General features: G+C 51.9%; 1 protein-coding gene across 2 annotated transcripts in view; it reads left to right on the top strand.

The window, feature by feature from the left end:
* The window catches only part of Sh3tc1 (SH3 domain and tetratricopeptide repeats 1), a 44287-nt gene extending 23678 nt beyond the window's left edge, over nt 1–20609 (top strand). For both annotated transcript variants that reach the window (XM_027387110.2, XM_027387107.2), the window contains exons 8-18: nt 924–1000; nt 1784–1979; nt 5127–5260; nt 6461–6502; nt 8859–10538; nt 13390–13570; nt 15077–15227; nt 16611–16733; nt 17314–17464; nt 18334–18530; nt 20241–20609. In XM_027387110.2, coding sequence (XP_027242911.1) covers nt 924–1000; nt 1784–1979; nt 5127–5260; nt 6461–6502; nt 8859–10538; nt 13390–13570; nt 15077–15227; nt 16611–16733; nt 17314–17464; nt 18334–18530; nt 20241–20498 — 3190 coding nt within the window. In that variant the 3' untranslated portion in view covers nt 20499–20609. The remainder of the gene's footprint in view (nt 1–923; nt 1001–1783; nt 1980–5126; nt 5261–6460; nt 6503–8858; nt 10539–13389; nt 13571–15076; nt 15228–16610; nt 16734–17313; nt 17465–18333; nt 18531–20240) is intronic.
* The last annotated feature ends 89 nt before the right edge of the window (nt 20610–20698 follow it).

Below are 20698 nucleotides of genomic sequence, written 5' to 3'. Positions count from 1 at the left end.
ACATGCAAGGCCCTCCTGATGCTTGCTCCCTGTAGTGTGGCTGGAAGTGCAGTCAAGTGGTCATCTGCTTAAAAGGAGCATTGGCATCTCCTAGACAATACTGCCCAGGAAGAAAGAGTAGAGTTGTCTGTGGCCCATGATACTTGCTGTGCTTGGTCTGGAGCCCATTTGAGGGCACACTCGAGACACAGACACAAAATCTGCATGAATAAAGACAAAAGGAAGATAAAGCCAGGGGTCACGAAGAGAGGGAACATGGGAGTTCCTGTTGACTGCAATTCATGGAATGTAAGCTTGCTAGAGCTTCCTGGCTACCAAAGGGAAAGGAGAAGCTCCACCTCCTGAATGACCATGCCATTGAAGTAACAGCTGTGCCCAAAGACCACCCCCTGCAGAGTGCAAGGAGTTTCTCCCTGGAACACTCCATATGTACTGGGGCTAATCATGGCCTCATTGGTGACAGGGTATGCCCTTCAGTGTCAGGTTCTCAACAGAGGAGGGGCTGCAGTAATCAGCTAAGGGTTCTGGAGAAGCTGAGGCTCAAGGTGGGACAGTTTGAGCAAGCCACACAGCAGATGAGAGTCCAGGAGACTCAGACTTGAAATCTAGGGCCTTGTCTGGGCTGCAGGACTTCACACTGCTGGCCCCAGCTGCTCCAGGAGAGTGACAGGGCAGGTTTTTTGCCAGGGGGTAGGGGATTCTGCAGAGCTCATGGTAACAGGGATGGCAGTGTCCCCTAGGATGAGACACCCATCCTGGGCAGCACCACACATGTTATCCTCAGGACTACACACCTGGGCAGATATATTGAAGGAGGGGTGGGATTCATGTGTGTCCTCAAAGGCTGCTACTCCTGACCATTCTATAAGACACACCTGTTCCCAGTTTGAGACTTCAGTGTAGACCTCTTCTCCCCACTCCAGGTGGACTCTCAGGGTCCCATGGGATCCAATTGATGAATCCATGGATGGACCTGGGACACCTGATGCCCAGCTGATGGGTGAGTATCAGACTTCCCTCCCTGGGGGAGAGGCAGCAAAAGAAGGTGGCAGGAACTAGTATTCTGGAAGTTTCTGCGTTTGTTCTGAATGTTCCCTAAGCCAGAAGAGGAGGCCAGAATCCCTTCTACAATACTCAGAATTATCTAAAGCTCAGAGAGGTTCAGGGCCCAACTAAATTGCCCACCATATGGGGAAATGGGCCAGGACTCTTCTCACACACACACCCTCCCCAAGAGCCAGGAATGTGATGTCGCAGGATACCCCATAGAGACTGGTACATTGGAAGACCCTAGGCTTGGTTGGCTGGCTGGCTTACAATCTGTGGAGCAGGATGGAAGATGGATAGGCTCTCTGGCCTTGTCCCAGGCCTTCCTCATGAGGAGCTGGTCCTTGCAGGCTGCCCTTGAGGCAGGTGTGGGGACAGATTTCTGTGCCCCTTGTGGAGCCAGCTGGTGCTGGATGGTTCCTGTGTCTGTTGCTTACACACAGAGCCCTATGAGTGAGGAGAGAGTCTAAGGTCTAAGCTGCATGAGGCAGAGTCCTATGCCTGAAGGTTGATTGCCTAGGGCTGAGTAAACCAGTGTCTCAGCCTTGGTGGCCCATCTGGTATGAGGATCAGACAGCCCCTCTGAGGACCACAGAGAGGCCCAGCTCCTCGGACCTCAGGAGTCAAGCTTCATTTCACACACCTCTGACCATGTTAGGGACACCAACAGGTGCCTGAGGGCTCCCATGTCTGTCCACAGGGTCTCAGATCTGACCACATGGCGTTCTTCCTTCAGGGCTTGGCCTGGCCTCTGCAGTAGGTGACTTCCAGGGCTCAGGGCCTGAAGAGATGTCCTTCTGTGTTGGTGATGTCATCGAGATCATCGGTGCCCAGGTGCCTGGCCTGCCCTGGTGTGTGGGCCGGCACGTGGCCTCTGGCCAGGTGGGCTTTGTGAGGACTGGCCTCGTCAGCATGCAGGGCCCGGCATCTGAGTGAGTGGCAGAGGCCCCTTTCCTGAACCCCACACTGTTCCTGCGGGGATCCTGCCACCTTCCATTAGCCTCTCAGGAGCAACCTAGGCACTGTCCTGGGTAGCTCCTCCCTTCCCTCCTCCACTGAGCCTGACTCGGCTCTGCCAGGGTGCCACCAGAGGGCACTGTATGTCTATCCAGAATACCCATCTACAGTGTCAGTTCCACATGTTTTGATGAAAGGTGCCACATGCTGGGTATAACCTCTATGGTGGCCTGAGGCCAAGGTTCAGCCACTGAGCTGCTGTGGCTCTGGGGAGTGCACCTTCCTGCTGAACTCAGCAGCCCACCAGCCTGGGTCTCCCTGGCTTTGGATGAATCCTCAAGGACCTGGTAGCTCCTTGGCCATGTCTGTTTCCTCCTGTGAGACACTTGCTATCATACTGTGCATCAAGTCAGCTCCTATTTACCTCAGCTTACTAGTAACCTTCACAAAGACCCAATTCCCAAACCAGTTGCCTCTCAGGTTCCAGGGGCACAGACATGTCCCCTCTCAACATAAAGCCCTGTGAAGCTTCTGTACCTGATCTCCATGCAGATCCCACTTGCCACCAGCTCCGCCACGGCCAAGACACAGGGCAGCTCAGCTCCTTAGCTCTGACCCTTCACTGTCACCTGGTTCTCTGGGGTCCCTGACAGGCTGTACTCCCATCCCTAATCACAAACCCCTGACCCCATTCTGTCCTGCACCTGCACTAGCTGAGGGGGTCTCCAGAGGAGTGCTTTGGCCATTTCTGGACTAACTCTGTATAGCCTCGGACAATGGTGGGAGGGGAGTGATTGGGAAGTGTCCAGTGAGTCTAGCTGAGCCTACTGTTGTTCATTTCCTGGTTTCCCTGCACTTGGCCGAGTTAAGACCTCAGCCAAAGAGCCTGGAGATACAGGTGCATGCAGAGAACCCTGTCCTCTGCCCCTGTCCCTCCCTCAAACCAGCCATTTTCAATGGCCTTGCTGGAGACTGGATACCATAGCCATAGTTGCAGTTTCCAAGGCTGCTGCCATCTGTATGTGTCCTCTCCCTTCTATCCCCTGATTTAAAGCATCAGTCAGAGCAGGCAGACACTGACTAGTCCTGTGTACTGAATATACTTAGAGCAGCATTTCCTGGAACCCCATCAAAATGTCAGCATGCATCCGGAATGGGAACACAGTCTATCTACACCCCTGTGACCTCCACAGACTCTCCACCCAGCTCCAGAGACAGAGAACTCTGGGCTATCGCTTTCTGTATTGGGTAATGTTGCTTCACACGACAACCTCATTAGTTCAGCTGGGTCTTTGAAACCATGGTGTGACTCGTGGTTTGTGTCTTGGTCTCTTATTACAGAGATGGTACAGCTCTCCCTATAATGCTTCCTCTGTCCCTGGCTTCTTGACAGAAATGCGATCCTAGTGGCTTCAATGGTTCTAAACTTAACAAAAGTGAGGGCTAGAATTGCTGGGGTCTGGCCCATTCTCCCCCATCTCCCCAGTGTTGGGGGTGGTGGCATCATCTTTCACAGCAAGGAACTGTGACCACTTTTCTGTCACTCAAATATTTTCTGGCATTTCTCCTGCCCTGAACCTGGGGGCTCCCATCTTGGGCACAGCCCAGTAGCTTTTCTTTTCTTCCCTCTTGATGTAATCTCAGACGTACAGAGAACGGAGGAGCAGACAGCAACATTCCACCCCTTATCTGCTGATGGCTGAACCCAGCTTCTCATCTTGGTTGCTTTTCTCTCTCTTCCTCTTCCTTCCTTTTTTTTTTTTTTTTTTAACCACTGAGAATGAGTTATGCAAGTCATGGTCCTTTACCCCACTACAGTACTCATCTCTTAACGCCAGGACCTCAAGTATTACCCCAGGGCAAGTGTCAAAAATCAAGAAATTCACATCACCATCATGCTGTTCACAGCCAAAGATGATCCCAGAATGTGTTTTACACTCACTTCGTCATCTGCTTCACTCCACCCCAACAGCCTTCAGTTGGCCTAAGGAGGCCCAAGGACTGCGCTATGGTTTCCTTGATTGATAGAAGGTGCATTTTAAAGTTTCACATTGCCCTGCTAACTTACTCCTATAGGCAAAATTGCCTTCTCCCTTATTCTTTTTCCCTTTGTCCCTCTATCCCTTTCTGTGTCCTCTGCCTGACTTCATGGCCACATAAGCACTGTCCTTGTGTTAGGGACTGTGGGAAGAATGGTGGTTTCCCAGGACCTTTATAATCTAAATCTCTAAAAAAAAAAAAAAAAAAAAAAATTAGAGATTATTTTATGTGCATTAGAGTTTTGCCTATGTACATGTCAGTCTGCGCACCAAATGGGTACTTGAAAAGAAGAAGCCATTGGAATTCCTGGAACTGGAGTTATAGATGGTTGTATCTAGGAACCAAACCCAGAGGTCCTCTACAAGAGTAACAAGTACTCTTAATTTCTGTGATGTTTCTCCAGCCCACTGAAAAAGTCTTTCTTAATCCTAGGCCCAACAAGGGTCCTTTCAAGAGCAGGCTTTGGGTTTTGTTTGTTTGTTTGTTTGTTTGTTTGTTTGTTTCTGAGACAGGGTTTTTCTGGCTGTCCTGGAATTCACACTGTAAACCAGGTTGGCCTCCAACTCAAGAGATCTGCCTACCTCTGCCTCCCGAATGCTGGGATTAAAGGCCACCACTGCCAGGCAAGCAGGCTTTGCTTATATTTAGTGTCTCCACTGTAGTTGAGTGGGGCCGGCAGTTGAATGTAAGAGAAAAAATGGGTCTTACTGTGAAATTTTGACTTTTGTTAAACAAACAAACACAAACAAAAAGAAACCCCACAAGTTCAGCTGTAGAGATAAATGGCTGCTGATAGTGATTGCTGAATCTGGATCCCAGGGGTCAGTGTCTTCTGTGAGCCAGGAGCCAGGAAATGCAGTAAAATGAGCCACCTGGCTCTTACAGGAGGTCGCTCAGCTGACCTGTGGCTCTCTCTGATCCAGAGTTTGGAATGACAGTAAACTCAGTTAACCTGACGACAAGTGTCTCCAATGGTCAGACTCCATTCTGCCCACTCACCCCTGGGCCTCCTGGGCTTTGAGAGAATTGGTTCTTCTAAATACAGCTTTCTTTCTTTCTTTTTTTTTCTTCTGTCTTCCCAGCCTGGAAAGTGCAATTTTCCTTAGTGAGGAAGAAAGGTCATTCTTCCGCAGTGAGGGCCACTTCTCTGATGAAGATGCTCGGCGGCTCCTGAGCAGGACATCTTGCACAGACGTGTGCACCACGTGCAGCCTGGGTAGGTGCTGGGAGTGTGTGGCACCTCTGTTCTCTCTGTGAGCTTTTGGAGCCGTCAAGATTGTGCTGACTAAGTCATGTTAACCTAGTGTCTCCCTGGGGCAGATTCCTGGAAGAGCAGGGACTTCACTGAAGGGTGTGGTCCAAATGCTTTGCAAGTGGGTGGAGCCGAGTGGTCTGGTTAAGGCCACACGTGACTGTTGCACTCTGCCCTGCCAGCACTGGGTCATTGTACTGTTGCCTCAGTCCCAAGGGAGCTGGGTGCTGGTTGGATGCTTCTGCCTCTTTCCAAACTCCCCAGGGACCCTCTCCTCCCCTCCCTTTCCAACTATATCACCTTTCTCAGAGCATCCCGAAGAAGCAGTGAGAGCACTACCAGGGAGCAGGGAAAGGCAGGCCAAGAATGTGCCCTCAGGGCTGGGTGCAGGCAACCAGGCTCAGCATCCAAAGACATCAGGAGCCGGTGACACAGAAGGCAGTCCTGAGGCCCTAGCTGCAGAGGGAACCTATCTCCACTGTCACCAGGCACCGGATGACACACTGAGCCCTTAGCTTCTGAGGGCAAGGAAGCCTGGGGCCCCCATTGTGATCTGACCAGCACCCTTACGAGTACATGGGGCTGGCCCCTCTGCCAATGTTGGTCAGATTCACTTCTCCCAGCTCCAGACAGAACTGGTTCCATGGTTGTTGGTTGACCTTGGGCACTTGGTCCCTAGAATCCGAGGACCAGAACCACCAAAGGCAATGCATTTCTTCTCTGCTAGACAAGCCTCAAAGTTTTGCTTGATGTCATAATTTCCTAGTTTTTACAGTCTTCTTCAGCTCATTTCCTCATTTGGTTGTTATGGAAATTCAGCAGGCAGTTAGTGCCAACACAAGGAAGTGGGAATGAGGCTGGAGTGCCACCCTGGGTGAAGAGCAACCATCAGAGGGACTCAGCCTAGTTTGATCTGCAGTTATCTGTGCCTTTCCTAGCCGTGGAACTGATGAGGATCACAGGCATCCTAAGTAGGAGTGTGGGGATGGGACACCAGAAGTAGACATGAGCTCCATTGTTGCCTGGAGACATCTGAGAACTTGGATTCTCAGGTCTTGATTATTGTAGGTGCTGGTGACTGGAGAGCTTGCATTCACCCGGCTATATGAGGCAGGACACAGGGTGCAGGTGGAGGAGTGACTACTTCTCTTTTCCCTTTCCTAGACTGGTTAGAAGAAGCTGAGGGGGAGCAGCTGGAACAACAAGGTAGGTTCCGCCCTGCAGCTCAGGGCTAAGTCTCAGGTACCGGGTGTGAACACAGGGCAGAGGCAGCAGCGTGGGACACCATGGGCACTGGCCACTGGCCACTAATGCCACTCCTCTGCAGGATGTGGGGGGTATGGGATGGGTGGCCTGGAACTATTGCACCTGTGCAGGCTGTGGGGATCCAGATCTCTTTCTGTAGATGCATGGCCTCATCGGAACCTCCCAAGAAGGCAGGACACCCCTCCCCCTGCTCCAGCCCATGCTGCTGTGCGCTCATTTTCAAGACCAGATGAAACTATCCAGATTTCCCACAGTGGTCCTGAACACACTGCTTGGGGAGTGCACCAGTTGGATTTAGGGGCTGAAGAGAAAGTCCCCCACAACGTAACCTTAGAAGTCCTTCCCTCCAATGCCCTTTATATCGATCCTCTGCAGCCATCTTCTTCCCTTGAGTGTCTAAACAGGGGATCTAAAAATGTGAGCCCCTGACGGGTGGTGATTCACACCCTTAGTTCCAGCACTTGGGAGGCAGAAGCAGGTGGATCTTCAGAGCAAGTTCCAGGACAGCCAGGGATGTTATACAGAGAAACCCTGTCTGGAAAAAAACAAAACAAATAAACAAACAAATGTGAGCCCCTGAGGGTCCTGGGATATTCCACAGCAACAGACCCAGCTAAGCTTAGCTGGGATTCAAGGAAGAGGACCAGGAGGAGGCTGGTTCTGCCTGCATCGGCCCTAGGCCTCCTGCTCTGGGCTCAGTGATCAGAGGCAGGTAAGGATGGAGCAGCTCTGCCGCGTAGCCCATCCTCTACCCAGGTCCTGACAAAGGCCCTAGGCTCCTCCATCTGTCCAGGCAGGAAGGCAGCTGAAAACCTCTGCAGCTGGGATTTCTTAACCAACGCAGTAGACTCAGGTCTGTTCTAAGGCTTTACAGAAGAGTAAAATGATAGATTTAAAGATAAAAATTTAGATAGTGATCTCAGGCTGGCCTCAAACACACTTTGTAGCAAAAGAGAATCTTAAACACTTCTTCCTGTTTTCCAAGTGCTGGAACCATAAGTGTGTACTACCATGCCTGGCTTCAGATTGTGTGAGCATAGTTTTTTTTTTTTTTTTTTTTTTTTTTTTTTTTTTTTTTAGTTTTGTCTGTCTTTATTTTATGTGTCTAAGTGTTTGTCTTCATGTGTGTATGTGCATGACATGTGTGCCCAGTGCCTCTGGAGGCCAGAAAAAGGCATTGGATCCCCACTGGAACTGGAATTATGAGGTATCATGTGTGCCGGGAACCAAACCTGTGTCCTCTGGATAAGCAACAGATGCTCATAACTACTGAGCCGTCTCTCCAGCCCATGTTTTGAGTATATTTTGACTTTCAAACTTGAAAGCAAAGCAGATGTTTAGTCACAGTGGAGAATCCCAGAGCCTTTCATTCATTTGCTTCCAAATAACTGCAGGTTAAGACTGTGTTTTTCCCAGTAGAAATAGGAGTCTGCTCTGCCCCATGGAGGGGTGTAGCTCTGGATCTGCACCATTCTGAGCCAAGGTCCTGCTAGCAGGTAGTGGTAGATTGTTCTCAATGGTCAATAGATAAATCTTTCCTGGGATCATCTGCTAAAGACTGTCCCTTTTCCATGGTATAGCTGAGGCCAACAACCACAGCAAACTGTCCTCGTTGCCATTAGTTTTGTCTGCGCGCGCGCGCGCGCGCGCGTGTGTGTGTGTGTGTGTGTGTGTGTGTGTGTGTGTATGTGTGTGTGTGTGTGTGTGTGTGTGTTGCTGAGTATTGAACCTAGGCCGTGTGCATGCTAGGTACACTGTCACTGAGCTATAATTCCCACAGCCTTGTTAACTTTGCCCATTTTATGTGGCAGTCTTTGTTAACTTTGCCCATTTTAGTGGCAGTTTTTGAGCCCATGCTGATTAGTTCAGCCAAAGGCTGTGGGAGATTTCATGGCTTCTAGAGTCTGAGAGGCCTGCAGACACACACACCTGTGACTGGACTCTGACTGTGGGTCAGGTGGTGAGGTGACTTTTATTTCTTTCTAAAGAGAAACCATGTACAAGCCACCCCTGTGCTCTGATGTACGGGGCCTCTGAAAACTCTGCTGTCCAAGGACAGGCCAAGGAGAGGGGGCATCTGGTTAGGAAAGTTAACAAGGGGAATCAAGACTGACCCTGATTCAGCCTTCAGTGTTCTGGAACCAGAGTGGGAAAGTGTCATCCAGAACATGCAGCTAGGAGAATAGTGTGTGTGTGTGTGTTGGGGGGGTGGGGTTGGTGGAATGGAGGATACCACACTGGTCAAGTTGGGACTCAGGTCCAAAGATAATCCAACTGGGCCTTCTGTGACTTCTAGAATTATCTCTGCCTCACCTGAACCCAGAACCGCATGAGACTCTGCACATGGTGAAGGACATTCTAGAACGGTGCAAGGCCTGCCCTGACCACCCTGAAGACCCAGTATCCTGGAGCCTCGGAGAAGTGTCCAACAGAGTGAGTTCACCAGACCTTGAGGAGCCCCCTTTCTGCCTGGATCCAGAGGTTGACTGGACAGACCCTGAGCCTCTGGACTCGCTGCTGCAGGTCCTGAATGCCCCTGGTTATGAGGCCCACTTCCGGGGCCTGTATGATATCTCACTTCCCTGGCTGAGCACTGCACTCTGTGGCTTTGATGATGAAGAGGAGTTGGCTGGATGCTTGGCACAGGCACGAGGAGTTGCCAAGAAAGTCAATTTGGGCATGGCTCTGGCCAGGCTCTGCCTCCTGCTGGGGCGGCTGTGTGCCCGAAAACTCAAGCTATCCCAGGCCCGGGTGTACTTTGAGGAAGCACTGGGGGCTCTGGAAGGCAGTTTTGGGGACCTCTCCCTGGTGGCAGCAGTGTATACCAGCCTGGCTACTGTGTATCTGAAGCAGAAGAATGGGGAGAAATGTGTGCAGGTCGCACCCAAAGCTGCAGCCCTTCTCTTGGGGACGCCTGGCCATGCATACAGTACGGACACTGAGCTCCTGAAGTACGCACTGCGCAGGGCCATCTGTGGCCTCAGCCCACAGGCCGAGGCCCGTGCCTGCTTCCTGCTGGCCAGGCATTACACCCACCTCAAGCAGCCTGAGGAGGCACTGCCCTACCTGGAGAGACTGCTTCGTCTCAACAGAGATGTGGGGACCCCGCAGGCTTCATGGCCCAAGGACTGTTACCTCCTCCTGGCGGACATCTATGGCCGGAAGTGCCTGCCCCATCTGGCACTGAGCTGCCTCAGGGTGTCCTCACTGTGGACTAGGTGCTCGTTGGCCAGCTCCTTGAGGAGTGTGGACCTGGTACTCCGGAATGCTCCTGGTCCAAATAGCCAAAGGAGGGCAAACCACCGCCTCCCCACCCAGATTGCTTACTACCTCAGAAAGGCATTGGCTTCTCTCACTCCGGGCACGGGACAGGCACTGTGTGGGCCCCTCTATGCCAGTCTAGCTCAACTGTACAGCCACCATCAGCAGCACAACCAGGCCATTGCCTTTATGTCTCAGGCTGCAGAAGCTGACACTGCAGCTGGGATCTACCCTGTCGTAGACCGTTTGGTGGCGCTTGCCTGGCTGCACATGCTTTGTGGAAAGAACTTAGTAGCCATGGACATCCTGAAGTCCATCTTAGACGCAGCTGTGGCCAACAAGGACCAGGAGTGTGTGATGACCAACATGGTAGCCATGGCCCTGAAGAGGACGGGCAGGACCCGACAGGCTGCCGAAGGTTACTTCCGAGCTCTGCACATGGCCTACAGCCAGGGCCACCTCAAGAGCCAGGCAGTAGTCCTGGCCAACTTCGGGGCCCTATGCCTTCAAGCTGGTGCACGTAGCTTAGCCCAACACTACCTGCGGGAGGCTGTGGGACTCTTCTCCCAGCTGCCCAGTAGTGTGTGTGGCCGGGACTTCACCCAGGTTCTCCTGTGGTTGGGCCAACTATGCACCCGTAGGGCCCTCCACCAACAGGCCAAGTGCTACTACGAGTGGGCCTTTCTGGTGGCTGTGGAGATGGACCATCTGGAGAGTAAGTACCACCCTTGTCTCTTCTCCACACCTCTGCGTGGGTCATGCTGGCTTCCAAGAAAGTGTGTCATTCCTTACTCAAAGCACCCTGGGGTGGGAGGCAGAGAACAGAGTCTGTTCACTGAGTAGTAGAAACCTGGAAATGTTTGCCACCACTTTTGACGCAGCCTCTTCCCATGCTGGATCATATCTAATGACCCATGGGGAGAGTACTGAAAACACCCTACTCTAGGAACTCCACATCCCTGCCCTGGAGGTTACCTTAGAGGTGACACTGAGCTAACACCAGCCTGGGGCTCTGTGAGCTAGACCTCCAGTTCTGTGTCCTGCAACCCTGAACACCTCGCATGGCGTCTTCATGACGTCACCAGAGCCTTAGAACAGATCAAATTCACCCATAGGGACCTTGTACAGGTGTGATCCAGGCCCCACCCACAAGTGAGACCATGTTGTTCTTGCTGGGGTCTGGAGCTGAACAGTAAACCCACGGGTGAGTCAGAGCATCCATAAAGAGGATTATCGGTGTGCTCACAGGCAGCTCTACTCCAGCCTGTGGCTTGGAGATGCTTCTTTGTTCTAAGATTAGAGGACAGAGGAAAGGTTAGTCAAGCAGGAAGTGCTGGGTAAGGAGCTGAGGCCAGGGGTGTATGAACCCATGTACTTTGCAGTACGGGATGGTAAGCTTTGTATGGGACACTAAGCATGGGCCAGGAACCTCCAGCCTATGGTTTGCCTCTTTTCCAAGAACAGTCAAGTGCTATAGAACACTCTCTATGACTGTGGGAAGATGGAGAGCAGGTGGGTCTGGCTGGAGTCTGTTCTCCCGCAGAGGACTAACCCACATTTGAGGTCTCCTGGATATGACTGTGTGGAGGGAGCCAAGGAGGGAAGCGGGGTCTAGCCGGTAAGGCCTTGGTGGGACAGACTGGCCTGAAAGGGACCTCAGGAAGCCTCAGGTTACATCCTTTCGCTATGGCCCAGACTTCCACAGCCTCATAACCTGGCCACATAGCCACCAGCCCATCCCTGCCAGGCATCCCCAGAGATCCCCTCAGACTCGGGCAGGGTCAGCCGAGGACCCAGCCATGTGTGTTCCTCCTTCCCTGGGAGGTTGAGGGATGACCCCAGGGCCACAGGCCAGGTCACCATTGAGTCAGTGTTGGTGTAGTGTGTCTTTCTGGGAAGCGTGCTGATGTGTTGATGGCAGCGGTTCATGGTGGTCTGTCATTTCCATGAAACTGTCAGCAGCGTGCCCCCTCATTTCTGGTTTTAGGAATTTGCAGCCTCTTTTTCTTGGTCAGGCTGGTGAAAGGTTTATAATTCAGTAAATGTTTTCAAAGCAGCAGACTTTGGCTATGCCTGTTTCCTCTATAGTTCTGCTCTCACCAGCATCAGAGTTGTTCCTTATTAGTTCATTAAGATGGGAGCTGAGGTTTGAAGTTTTCCCTCCTCTCTTCTCTTCTTCCTGTCTCCCCACCCCTCTTTTCCTTTCCCTTCTTCTCTTCTCACCTTCCCCTTCTCCCCTCTTCTCCCCTCCCTGCCCTCTCCATTAAAAGCACTCACAGCTATCAGCTTTCCCCTAAGCTCTGCTTTCCACATCCTGTAAGTTTCTTTTATTACTATTATTATTAATAGTATTTTATGTGTATGGGTGTTTTGCTTTCATATATCTGTGTACTGCATATGTGCTTGGTACCCTAAGAGGAGTCAGATCCCTGCTTCAGATGTCCTGGAAGTGGAGTTACAGGTGGCTGTGAGACACCGTGTGGGTACTAGGAGTCAAACCCAGGTCTTCTGCAAGAGAAGCCAGTGCTCTTGACCGCTGAGCCATGTCTCCAACCCAATCATCCCTTAAACTTCTATGCTTCTGTTTCCCTTGTGTCTCTTCCTTTAAACTCTGGCTATTCAGGAATTTAACTTTCATACATCCATGAACTTACCAAACTTTCTACTGTTATTGTTTGTCTTTTCAGCAGGACTGGGAACCATCCTAGGGCCTCACACATGCTAGATAAATGCTCTGTAACCTTTCTGTACTCCCAGCCTTCTTTTCGCTTTATACAAAAGTCAAGGTCTCCCTAAGTTACTCATCCAGGCCCTGAACTCATTCTGCAGCTCAGTTTTGCTGCTGTGCAGCTGAAGAACACATCCCCTGTGACTTCCTTCCTTTTGCATGCATTACCGTGGCTTGGTCAGTGTGTGTCTTTAGAGACTGCCTCATGAGCCCCTGAGAGGAAGTCCTTGAGATCTGGCTGTCTTATGGCATGGCTAAGCCTTCTGTCTCCATGTTGATTTCTGGGTTGTCTTGACAGTTGGTGATGCCTCATGGCTCCCAGGCTCTCCCTGGCTTTAGGATAGCCCAGCAAGCCATGGCTTGGAGCTTGGTCTCCTGAATGAAGCACAGGCTTGTGGGTGCCTGAGCTTGGCTGAATCCATTATTCTATGTGGCAGGCTCTAGGCAAGATGCTGGCTGTGGACTGTCCATGAGTCCAACTATATTGAGCTGCCATTTCCCTGGCCATTAGGCCAAGGTGGAGGTGAGGGAGAGTGTGTGTGGTAAGACAGAAACAAAAGGTGTGGAGCAGGGCAAGAGCCTGGGTAGGACCCTTCCTTGGATTGGTTAAATGGTCAGCACTAGCTACAGGCTACACTGATATGTCAGTTAATGGGAACCTCGTAGTGTGCCATTCTGCAGACTGCATAGCCTGGCTCTATGTCAGTGTCCCCGTTTCTGAGGGTCTGACTCCTGGAAGTAAAAAGGCAGTCACACACTGGGGCCTTTAGCCCAGGCACTGGGTGCCTCAAAGGAGATGGAGCTAGGAGGGTAACATTCTCTCTGTGTGCCCCCCCAGGTCAGTTACAGGCTGTGCAAAAGCTATGCCACTTCTACAGCAAGGTCATGCCCAACGAGGTACGATGTGTCATCTACCATGAGTTCCAACTGGCACTGGCACGCAGGACAGCTGACAAGGTGCTAGAAGGTCAGCTCCTGGAGGCCATCAGCCAGCTCTACCTGTCGCTGGGCACTGAGCGGTAAGAGTAGCAGTGTAAGGGGCACTGAAGGCCTGGGGAGCCCCCCCTACGGAACCAGCCAAGCCCCAACCACTTAGGGCTGACATCATTCCATTAATCACAACATGAGTCCCAGCTTAGGCCTCTCTGATAAAGGACTAGCTCTCCTAGCCTCACTTTTTTGGTTACACAACAGTCAGACTGCTAGAAGGCATTTTGAAGCCACCCATGCCATGGTTGCTTCTGTGAGCCGACCGTATCTACCTGTCCCTGGGTCAAGGCAGTTGGATGTCATTCACCCACCAGACATGGTGGTGGCCACATGTTCTCTAGGCTTCTCACCCCAGAGGGCGGAGCCAACTTCCCTGCAGCCAGGTTATGTTTGAGGTGTGACTGACACTTAAGTTCTGACTAGCCTGCAAGCTGGTAAAATTGGATTGGCAACATGACACCACCCTCAGGCAGGGACACTGCATCAGGGAAGAGCCTATGAGGAAACAGAGAGGCTCCTGTCCCAACACAGAGCTCACATGGGTTAGTGGCCTAGAGCAAGGGTATGTCCCTGGACTGCTGTCCATCTTCCTGGGAGCTTGTTGGAGGTGCTCAACCCCAGCCAGGCCTCAGGTCAGATACTTAGATCAAGGACAGCAGCTGAGAGCAGTCCTCTGTGCCGCTGCAGTGTATACAAGTTTGATAAGTCCTGGCCTAGGATCTGAATTCTGCCCTATGCCAATGTCTCCCTAGTGTCCAGAAAAGACAGAGACTTTGTCTTAGTTAGGGTTTCTTCTTTTTATTTTATTTATTTTTATTTTATGTGCATTGGTGTTTCGCCATGGGTGTCAGGTCTCTGGAACTGGACTTACGGACAGTTGTGAGCTGCCCATGTGGTGGTCCTCTAGAAGAGAAGTCAGTGCTCTTTACCACTGAGCCATCTTTCCAGCCCCTAATTAGGGTTTGTATTGCGATGATAAAACACCATGAGTACAAGCAACATGAGGGGGAAAGGGTTTATTTCTATTTATACTTCCATATCATAGCCCCTCACTGAGGAAAGTCAAGGCAGGAATTCAAAACAGGACAGGAAGCTGGAGGCAGACCCTAATGTAATCAACCTGCTTTCTTATAGATCTCAGAACCACCAGCCCAGGGATGGTACCACCCACCATGGGCTGGGCCCTCACACATCAGTCATCATCAAAAAAGCACTCTGCAGGTTTGCCCACAGGCCTGTCTGATGGGGTCATATTCTCAAATGGGATTCCCTATTCCCAAATGACTCTAGCTTGGGTCAAGTTGACATAAAACTAACCATTCAGGCTGGACTCAGCATGTGGGGGTTAACAGAACATATAAGGTTACTTACATGTAGCTGCCCATCTTCCCTCAAAAGAACTCCCTTTGTCTTTCCATGCTGTGTCGGGTTGCCTGGGGCAGGACAGGATGTTGTCCACAGAGATTCCCTCAGGTCCTGACCTTTCAGACCATTCTGGAGGTGGAGCCTGTTCTGATGCCTGTGTCTGACCTCAGGGCCTACAAATCTGCTCTGGATTACACCAAACGGAGCCTGGGGATTTTCATCGACCTGCAGCAGAAGGAGAAGGAGGCACGTGCCTGGCTGCAGGCTGGGAAGATCTACTATATCCTGCGCCAGAATGAGCTGGTGGACTTGTACATCCAGGTGCGCTCAATGCTGTTGGGTGCACTGGCTCACTCACTCACCACCCAACCCACCTAGCTACCTACTCACCTGCCCTGCTTCTACTTGTTCATCTACCTAACTACCCACTCACTCCCACCCACACCCATCCACCTACCCACTCACATACCGCCCCCACCTATCTACACATCTAACTACCTATCTCACCCCCCAATACCCACCTAAGTACCCACTCACCTACCCACTTACCTGTCCACTTACCTATCCACCTGTCTACCCACTCACCCACACATCCACCAATCCATCCATATATCCACCCATCCATCCTTCAACCTTCCCATTTACTTACCCATCCCTTTATCCATCTACCTGTTCACCCACACATTCATTTGCCCACCATCCACCTATCCATCCGTCTATTCATCTACTTGTCCATTTGCTCACCCATCCATCATTGTTGAGTACCACTGTTGAGTACCTATTGTATCCCAGGGGCCTGCCTCTTTCCCACTGTGGCTTCCTCAATCTCCTTCAATGCCCAAACTATCTGACAACCATCTGAGCTCCTTGGGCAGAAGGCAGTTTCTTCATAGTACCCATCTCTTGTCAGTACATAGTCAGTGCTCAGTGTATGTGGGGATGCTGTGTCTGCTCTGTCTGTACACAGAACTTGCTTTAGCATCTCATGGTACATGTTTATCATAGGAGCTATGATGCTTCCCAAATACAGTGTGTTCTGGACATATAAGGAGCACAGGAGCAACACTGTGAGCTAAGGATCTAGGATCAAGGAGTCCAGGGTTCAGAGGGTCCCTGGGTCGTGTGGCAGGCAGCTACACAGGGAGGGGCAGCTGAACTTGAGGTCCAACAGCTTTGAGTAAGGGTGGAGAGCTAGCGCCACCTTCTGGAAGAGAATATTAAGGTCCAACTTAGAAGCTGGAGAGTGGGTAAATTTATTCTTGTCACTGAGCAAATGTTTGTTGGGCATCTACTATGCGCCAGGCATTGCAGGCACCCTGGACACAGCAGAGAAGCCTCAGTCAGCCTCAGGCCCTGTCTTGTGGCACTGATAGGGGAAAAGGCAGGCGTGGATGGGTCAGGAAGGAATAGGATGTGGTGGGAGCTATAGGCAAAGCAAGGGCAGGAAGCTGTGATTCTAACATGGGGGTGCAGGCCAGAGGTCAGGTCTGAGTTCTTCCCTGCTCACCCAGACAGCCCACACCTGCTGGACTCTTGGGCTGCAGCTGGACTGACACTTCCTAGCTCTCAGGTCCTGAAAGTTGCTCTCCTCAGAGCCACAAACCCATGAAGACTAAAAGGAGGTTGGTGCCTCCAAGTGTGAGGCCACCCATCTCATAACCTCCCCAGGGGCTACCATCACCAGAGAACTTCTGGTCCTTACAGGTGGCACAGAATGCAGCCCTGTATACTGGGGATCCCAAGCTGGGGCTGGAGCTATTTGAGGCAGCTGGAGACATATTCTTCAATGGAACCTGGGAGCGGGAGAAAGCTGTGTCTTTCTATCGGGTGAGTGGCCACCATCGGCAGGTAATGTGTGCTTCTCATGGGTGTCCCTCAGTGGGCACAGTAGCAGGAAGAGCTCCCCACCTGGAGGTAGAGAGCTTCAATGTAGCTGGCTTTCCTAGAGTGATCTTTGAGCCCTCTGTAGTGTGTCTCATGCTTGCACACTAATATCTAAAGCAGCTCTGGGTGGGGAAATCCTGTCACCTTACAGATGAGGATGTTGAGCTTTGAGAGACATAGGCATGTGTAAAAGGACACATAGTGTGCCATGGGCTTCTCTGACCTTGTGGCTCACAGTGTACAGTTGGCTCTGGGTTCACATATCATGCATTTTAGTAGAGTACTCAATTGTCCCACTCAAGTCCTGTCTCCTGGGCAGAGAAGCACAGCCTGGTCTGAGACTGAAGGTGTAGTTGTTTAGGTGGGGGTCATCCCAGTCCCAGCATGGGGTATCAAAGCAGAACCATCCTCTGTCCCATGAAAAGACCATACAGTGAGGGGATGGTAGTTCCTTGCACACATGTGGGCCCGGGAGGTATTTCATGGTGGGCACTGCAGAAGCCTAATCTCAATATGTGAACAGGACCGGGCACTGCCCCTGGCTGTGACTATAGGAAATCAAGAGGCAGAGCTGCGCCTGTGCAACAAGCTGGTGGCCCTTCTGTCTGCACTGGAGGCACCCCAGGAGGGCCTAGAATTCGCCCATGAGGCCCTAGCACTCAGCATCACCTTGGGTGAGTCCCCAGCCCCGTGCCCTGCTCTGCACTCCATCCTACTAGGTCTCCAGTCCCAGGTCTGCAGAATAAGGAGACGTTGCTTGGTTTTTCCCATCTCCTGTAAAGGCTGGCTGAGGCCCACAGAACTGGCCCTAGACGAGTTCAGTGCAGGCAGGGACTTAAGAAGAGCAAAGCTCTGAGGCGTTCTTTGCTGCTTTCTCTTGCTGCACCGAATGCTGGCCAGCTGCTTTCCACACAGGTGGACTTGTGTATGCTGCTCCCCTCCACCATCCCTTCCCCGCCTCTTCTGTCCTTACCATCTGCAGCCTGATAGTGCTAGGCTACCTTTTCTCCAGTACTGTACCACTGACTGGAAGTATCGGTGTTCCTCCTGGACAGAAGCCCTGACCTCAGGCAGAATGCAGCTGAACTCAAAGCACTGAGTATAGGTTCTGTGAACTGGCACTCAAGCCCAGCCACGCAGGCCAGGAAGCCCCCAGAGCCAGGGAGCCAGGTTACCTGTTTGCAGGGACAAGCCCCAGGCTCTGAGCATGACTGCCTAAAGTGATATAGACTGTGCTGAACATATAAGGAAGGCAGCAGCCACAGCCAGTCCTTGAGCCCTGTGTCTGGGAAGGCAGGCACCCCAGGCAGCTCCATGCAGACACAAAGTGGGGCATGTGAGCCTGCAGCTTTGCCAGATCTGGGAATGGAAAGGGAAATGCTATCATTAGCTCACTTTACACACGAACAAATGAGCCGGGGACAGGAAAGGACTGGCTAGAGCGGCCTGGTTTAAGGCTGTGAATGTACACAGCTGTGTGATCTCTTGCTGCATTTGCATGCATGCTCACTCCTCACACCTGCCCCTCTACCTGCATCCCCAGGTGACCGCCTGAATGAGCGAGTGGCCTACCACCGGCTAGCCACCCTGCATCACCAGCTGGGCCACGGAGAACTGGCTGAGCACTTCTTCCTCAAGGCTTTGTCACTTTGCAACTCACCCCTGGAATTCGATGAGGAGACTCTGTACTATGTGAAGGTGTATCTGGTACTGGGTGACATCATCTTCTATGACCTGAAGGTGGGTAAGAAGGGACTCAGCCTGGGGTGGAGTCGTTGCTCTGCCTGAGTGTGAGGTCTGCACTTGCAGTCACTGCCTCCCAGCAATGGCCTCATGTTCCCATGGAGAAGGCCTGTCTGTGAGAAGCCAGCAAGGTCAGCAGACAGGGCTAGTTTCTTGAGCTGGTCAGTCTTGGCCCTCTTATGTGACAAGTAGAGGGCACAGGGTTACCATACTCCAGAAGTATGTGGGAAAGTAGTTAGGGGGCTTCCTGGATATGGTGACCTCCTAAAAAAACGTAAAGGGACAACGACGTTTATGATCATTGGCCCCTGAGACTCACATTGCAGAATCCAGCCCACATCCTAGTGCCTCTTCCAGGAAGCGCAGCTGGAGTGCCAGCCTTTCTCCACAATTCCTTGTTGGAATTCTGTGGCATTGTCTTTCCTCGTCATTTGGGAGGAGTGGGTGGAGATATTACCATCTTGCCTCACAGTGAAGGAATCTGAGATTCAGGCATGGGTACACTCCCTTTTTGAGTCTTTCCTAGTCACAGCTTGGGGTACATATGTGAATCCCAGGTGCCACACATGTGCAGATGCACATGCTTTGCTGTCCTTCCAACTTATCGGGGTACCCTTTCCTCCAGAGCTCCTTATCCCCCTGAGATAGATGCCAGGTACCTCCCATGTTTCCTCGCGTCACAGAGTTAGTCAGGGAGGGGTGGCCTTGAGCTCAGGGTGAGGAGTGCCCACCATTAGTACATGGCCCACTCTGCTTGGTTCTTGGTTCTGGCTCTGTGGAGCTGGTACAAGAGGAGACATTGGTAGATCTTGGACTTTGTTGCCAACCAAGGGAGCTGTCACAGATGCTGAACAAGGAGAGGCAGGCTGGGTGGGGTCTCAGGAAGCCCCTCAGGCCACCCTTCTGAGAAGGGACCTCTGAAAGAATCTATGGTGGGAGACTCCTCTGGAGTGGGTCCAGAGAGAGTTTGCATCTTACTAGGATGTTGAATTTGAGACAAAAGTACACTTGACCTGGGGGTGAGGTGTGTCATACACCTCATCTTAGTTCCCGGGGACATGGCCACTTGGACAATCACTTAACAATAGGGGGCCAGGAAGCCCCCAGAGCCAGGGAGGCCCTGCAGTCCCAGGGGCCTCACCTCCTCCAAGGAAGGCATCATGCACCCCTCTGGAATGACTAGGGGTGAGGCGTGGTAAGATCCAGGCAGCAGGAAGGCTCAGGGGAGAAGCGGAGGCCACAACAGGTCAAGACCTTAGGCTCTGGAATCTAGGAGGAAGAAGGGAGATTCAGAAAAGGGGCACAGATCTGTGCACAGGAAGTTGCTGAAGGGCAGCCATAATGCTGTTCCGAGCCACTTGGATCATTGGATCATATCTGGGGTAGGCATGATGCTTCTCTGAGCCTGCCCAGAAGCTGGTATGCCCTTAGCTGGGACAGTTTTATTTAAAACCAGTATCCAAACACAAGGACCAGGAAGCTTTAACCCTGTTGGGAAAAGGCTAAGCTGTGGCTGTGGTGGGGCAAGATGGAATATCCTCATAGTACCCTCATATGACTTGTGGGTCAACCATTATGGGTGGGTGTATCCAAGTGACCCTGGGATAGTGTAGCCCTTGGGGGTTGCCCCTGGCATCCTCTGCACCCCCACCCTCTACCCCACTGCAGTGAGTCAGCTAAATCCCAGTCAAATACATCTGTCCACAGGATCCCTTTGACGCAGCTGGGTATTACCAGCTGGCACTGGCAGCGGCCGTGGACCTGGGCCACAAGAAAGCTCAGCTGAAGATCTACACACGCCTGGCCACCATCTACCACCACTTCCTCATGGACCGTGAGATGTCCCTCTTCTTCTATCAAAAAGCAAGGACCTTTGCCTCAGAACTGAACCTCCGCAGGACCAACCTGGTGCCCCAGCGCTTCTGTGGCCGGACACCCTGGCTGGCCCCTGGTTACCCATCCTGACAACCTGAGAAGGGTCTGTGCAAGGGGACTCTTCTTTGGGTGCAGGTGACTTGTTTTGTTTTGGGGAGGTTACTGAAGGAAGGACCAAACAGTAGTAAATATTTTTCAGCACCTGCGGTATCTTCAAGGTGTGTGGTATGTGTCCCATTGGACGCTGGCTCTGCCTCCCTCCCAGCTCCCTGACCCATCACACTGCAGCC

This window comes from Cricetulus griseus (assembly GCF_003668045.3).
Source record: "Cricetulus griseus strain 17A/GY chromosome 1 unlocalized genomic scaffold, alternate assembly CriGri-PICRH-1.0 chr1_1, whole genome shotgun sequence".
NCBI lineage: Eukaryota > Metazoa > Chordata > Mammalia > Rodentia > Cricetidae > Cricetulus > Cricetulus griseus.
This window is presented reverse-complemented; position numbering and strand designations above follow the sequence as displayed.